This window comes from Antrostomus carolinensis, unplaced genomic scaffold (genome assembly GCF_000700745.2).
Source record: "Antrostomus carolinensis isolate BGI_N321 unplaced genomic scaffold, ASM70074v2 scaffold596, whole genome shotgun sequence".
Classification (NCBI taxonomy): Eukaryota; Metazoa; Chordata; class Aves; order Caprimulgiformes; family Caprimulgidae; genus Antrostomus; species Antrostomus carolinensis.
In genome coordinates this window covers 28,742-33,921 of record NW_010322291.1, presented here as the reverse complement: position 1 = coordinate 33,921, position 5,180 = coordinate 28,742, and the positions used below count along the sequence as shown (strand labels likewise).

General features: G+C 40.1%; 1 protein-coding gene across 1 annotated transcript in view; it reads left to right on the top strand.

Moving 5' to 3' along the window:
• LOC104526645 (vasoactive intestinal polypeptide receptor 1) overlaps window positions 1–2,611 on the top strand; it is a 26,332-nt gene extending 23,721 nt beyond the window's left edge. Inside the window, exons 12-13 of the mRNA XM_010170169.1 lie at window positions 735–776; window positions 2,343–2,611. Coding sequence (XP_010168471.1) covers window positions 735–776; window positions 2,343–2,531 — 231 coding nt within the window. The 3' untranslated portion in view covers window positions 2,532–2,611. The remainder of the gene's footprint in view (window positions 1–734; window positions 777–2,342) is intronic.
• Window positions 2,612–5,180: the final 2,569 nt, after the last annotated feature.

Below are 5,180 nucleotides of genomic sequence, written 5' to 3'. Positions count from 1 at the left end.
GGCTTCACCTATAAACCCTTCACCAATGTTGTGTCCCTCCTCTGGACACTCTCCAGCAGCTTTAGATCCTTTTTATCCTGTGGTGCCCAAACTGCCCCCAGTACTGGAGGTGAGGCTGCCCCAGTGCAGAGCAGAGCGGGACGATCCCCTCCCTGGCCCGGCTCGCAGTGCAGTGCTGGATGCATCCAGGACACGGATGTCCCTCTTGGCTGCCAGGACACACTGTTGGCTCATGTTCAACTTGCCATTGACCAGAACCCCCAGGTCCCTCTCTGCAGGGCTGTTCTCCAGCCTCTCATTCCCCAGGCTGTATGTGTGTCCAGGGTTGCCATGTTCCAGGTGTAAAATTGGACACTTGCCCTTGTTAAAATTCATATGGTTGGTGATTGCCCAGCTCTCTAATTTAGTAAATGCAGACTAGAACAAGACAGAGATCCCTATTACCTTATCTGAGGAAGAATTTGTTTGTAGGATACAGTAAACTGTAAGTTAGTCCTTAGTGTCTCCATACAAGGGCAATAATATATATATAGTGTCCCCGGTCCATTATGGAATTTAATCCTATCATGAAAAGCAAATAAATTGTGCCACTTCACCTAAATTCCAATGGAACAATGGAAAATATGTATTTTTGTTATCTTCCTCAAACTTTGAATGAAACTTGATGATTTTCTCTGGTTCAATGTTTTATATTCTGATGGTTGACTTTTTTCTCCCTACCCTCCCTGTCCTAGGGATTTGTGGTTGCCCTTCTATATTGCTTCTCAAATGCAGAGGTGAGTAGCAAGTGCATAAGATCATTAAAACCTTCTAAACTCATGGGCCTCTCTTGTTTTTCTTTTTTTTTTTTTTTTTTTCCTTTCTATTTCCAGAGCAGATTGTGCTTTGATCTGCTGCTGAAAGTATGAAATACCCATATTTATATATATTATTTTTTCCCTTGATATATTTTTTGACTGTGTTTGTATTCATACAGTTCTGACAGAAGGGCACAAAACAAGCTTTGAAGCAATGACCCATTGCAAATGGTTGGTGACTTTCCTGTCAGGGGACTTTTTTCTGCTTTATATCTGATAGTTATGATGATGATGTCTCAGTGGAAAGCTTGTAACACTCCTTACTTTCTTTAGGTTTATATTATCTTAGGTTTTTCCTTCCCTCTCGCCCCTCTCCCCCCTCTCCCCCCCTGTGCATTTTCAGTAGTTTTTTTCAAATACTTTCTCTCCTGTTTTTGGAACATTATTAGAATACATATAAATTCCCTGGAATACATTTTAGAGAGCCTATCATTTTAAAAAACTATGTAAATTTGCTTGCACTTTCCTCAAAAGAGCAAAATGAAACGAAAGCCATGAGAAAATGTAAAACCACATTTCTCCTTAGCAAAATGTGTAGTTAGATGAGAATAATGACCCACAAATGGTGGCTCAGTCTCCCCACTAGTTTAGACCAGATAATTCTCATAGAGGTGGCTAAATCTAGGTGAAATTAATCCTACCCAAGGATGAATGATGCATTTTTTGCTTAGAAAAACAATTTATAATGGCCATTTTAGTGCTGTTCTGAGAGAGTGTATTCAGGACTACCTATAAATACAGAATGCTCTGCTTCCCACCTGCCTTCTGTCTGCATAGACCCCTTGTCAACAGCCTTTAAATAGCTTGCATCTCCCAACACACAAATCTACTAGATATTAAAAAAAGGGACAGACAGAGAATCATCTCTGGCCCCAAGATTAAGTGGTATGTGTTGGCTTGCATTCATGCTGCTTAGGGATAACTGCTTCTGAAGTAGTATGGCCACTCGTTACAACTTGGCAGTGGATTTTTCCTGCATCTGTTATGGTTCCCTGTAATCATAAATATATAAATATATATATTTTTTCTGTGTATGTGTATTTCTTCAGTTTTAAGTATCTGCAACAATGTGAGGGACTGTGCTGCTATCAAGCAGGGTCACATCTGTATGGGATGAAACTGAGAGCTGGTATTGTATGTCTTGGTTTTTGGAATAAGATACACAGGAGTGTTGAAGGGCCTTTAGCTTGCTAGGACAGTACTGGAGTACTGGGTTGGTGGAGGAAGCCCCTTTTTATTTACTAGAGTCTTGAAAGCTCCAGGAGGCATGTTCTGTCCATACTTGAAGTTGCACACAGGAGCTGTCATGTTTGTGTGTTTAACAGAGAGAATAAAGACAATCTAAAAATATGTTAAGGCTTAATTCTGATTGATTTGGGTGCCTTTGTGCATTTGGACTAAGCAGTCAAGCTTATTTTACCTTCAATGCCCACTAAGCCTTAATTTTCTAATTCTTTGTTTTTCAATTCCTTTTCTTTTCACTAGGTTCAAAGTGAACTGAAGAAACAACTGTGCAAATGGCAGTACCAAGAATACTTGAACTTCACACACAAACATGGGACTTTGTCCAGAGAAAACAGTCCCGTCAACTATGTCACTCAGCTATCACTGCTTGAAAAAATGAGTCCAAAAAGGAAAACATCTGTGTACCAGAACGGTGTAACTGCTGTCTGACCTTTTCTAGCAAGATGAGTTGCTGTGACATTGTAACATGCTACCTAAGAAATGGCCAGCTTGGATCCTTTATGACTTTCCATAGCCTTCTCCAAATTTCTTGCCCTGAATGTGAACTGTTTTTCTCACCTGGTACACAACAGTCTCACCCTAGTTCTCTCTCTCCTTAAACATATAAACTCCATAGCTAGACCTTGAGCTAATGTGAATCGTCAGGTTAGTGCCCCCCAAAAATGAACTACATTAATTCCTCCCAGGCCCAGCATGTTTGACGTGTCCTTGTTGGTGTTTCCTGAACTATCCAGTTTTCAAGAGCACTATTCCTAATCTTCATTTGAAACAGTTAAGTGGTGGTAAGGGTTTGCCATCATGATTAGTGATGTTTTGCTAGTTGTTTTGAGTCAACTTGAGCTGACTTAATGGGCATTACACACAAAAACTTGCTAAGCACCTACCTATGGAGCAGCAACCTCCTTTAAAAAGAATCTCAAAGTATCTCAAGAGTGACACAAAAAAAGAATGAGTTACATTATCTGCTTGGGTTTTTTTCTTCCACGCCTGTTGAACAGAGAGAATAAATTGGAGAACCCTAATCCCTTTCTTTTCCTTGGGAAAACATGGAGTAGCTGAACATTACAGAGATTATGTGCATATGAAGGAAGAACATAGAGCAAACCCAATGCTGTATGCCGGTTGGGCTACCTTGAGCTCAGAATAATTTACAGACCTAGTCCTAGTGCCCAGATGCTGGTCCTCGTCTAGCTGGAACAGACCTTCTGTCACCATAACCTTGAAGGCTGGCTGGATCCATTAATGAAATACACATTTAAACTGTGTTTTTGATTTTTTTTGGGACCTTGCTTTGAGAACAAATGTGCTGTGTTTGCTGTGATTATCTCAGTCCTGCACATAATTTCTCCACTGAACGGCTCTCACCTCCAACCAGTGATGTTTATGGGGTCAGAATTATCAGCACAGAAGCATGGTCTAGTGAAGCAAAGGATGGCCTAGTAACACAGTGAACCAATACTGTGCTTACATCACTTTTTTGGTTGGCCTTCCTCTTTCTTCAAGACTGAGTTGGACTCTACCTCAGACTCTGCCAAAAATAAAGAAAGGAAACACAAGGTATGCTAGACACAACTATAGTCCCTTTCAAGGTAGGACCATTTACAGAACCTGCATTCAGACTTGAAAGCACTGCTAGAGACCATGGCCATTCAAGTACATGTTGGCTTTCTGTGAACTGCAATATCAGTTTAGATTTAAAAAGTAGTGCTCCAGTCCCATGTTTTTCTTTACTGTTGGTTAATCATTTAGGCCAGGAGACATTTGACTTTGTGGAAAATTCTTTGTTGATTTTAGGTGCTTCATCTCTAGTTCCATTATTAGAGCAAGAGATTAATTGTCCAGATTTCTATAAATATGATTCAGATCAGTCCTTTATTAATCAGACATTTAACCCCTCTATCCCAAAGAATCAGATGTCTTCTACGAGGTGTCATTTTGTCTATTCTGACCTCCTTAGCAGTTTTCCTTGTAAAAGTAACTTTTACTCCTGTGTTGTTTGTTGCCTAGCATAGTGAGGAGAACACATTTGTATGATGCACATCTATAAAATGCAAGTGATAATTACAGCTGTTGTGAGTTTATAAATTTTTATTGTCATTTTGGATATTTCATTTCAGACTTTATAAAAAAGGACAGTCTTATAATTATGTTTACTATAGATACAGTTTTGAAGCCAATTAATATGTACAATTTTGATCTTTTCATCCAAGAAAAGATTTACATCACATGATCCTGCAGCCTGAGTTAATGCTTCACTCCCCTTCTAAGACACCATCGCTAAGACACAGGTCTTTAGTACCCTGCTTCTACCTATTTTTGAGAAAAGACACTTATTTGAGGTGTCTGACTACTTCTGAATATTATCTTGAGGAAATAGTTGTGGTAAACGTTACTGAGTTGTCTGTATGAAGGAATTGGCCCATATCTCTTCATCTGCCTTTGGGGAGGAACAAAGTTGGAGTGATTAAGCTTCTGTTTTTGGCTGACCTAAGAATGTTTCTTCCAAAAAAAACACCCCTGACCTAAGGCTTTATGTTATGGAGACTTCTCTCAGTACAATCTCCCCTTAATTTTCTCTCCCACTGAACTTCATCGTTTATTTGGCACAGGTATCAGCCATCTTCTGTCACACTAGTTCCCACTTTCCATGTGGGCTCCCAGGATGGCCTGCATTTGACTTTATGTTCACCCATCTCACTATATGTTCTGTTCCTTTATTATTGGGAAGATTTTTTATTTGACTAAAGATCCAGAGAGAGAAGAAATTATGACAAAGAAATGTGCTAGGTCCCAGTTCACCATGAAGGATCTTTCCATCAGTCAGTCAGAGTTCAGTCTCCTCATGAAAATCTAACAGCTCTATCAACCCCTCCATTCCTACCAGACCCCTCGACCTCCTTTGTACCCATATACCATCACCATGCACATTCAGCTTGCATTAACTCCCCAGACACCCCCTTTTGCCTCAAGCTCTTTCCAGTCATCCTCACAACTCATCTCACAGAGATCCAACTTAGTGCCTCAAAAGTTCTCCAGCAACCTCAGAAATACACCAACCACCTGCTCTGCCTGTCTTTT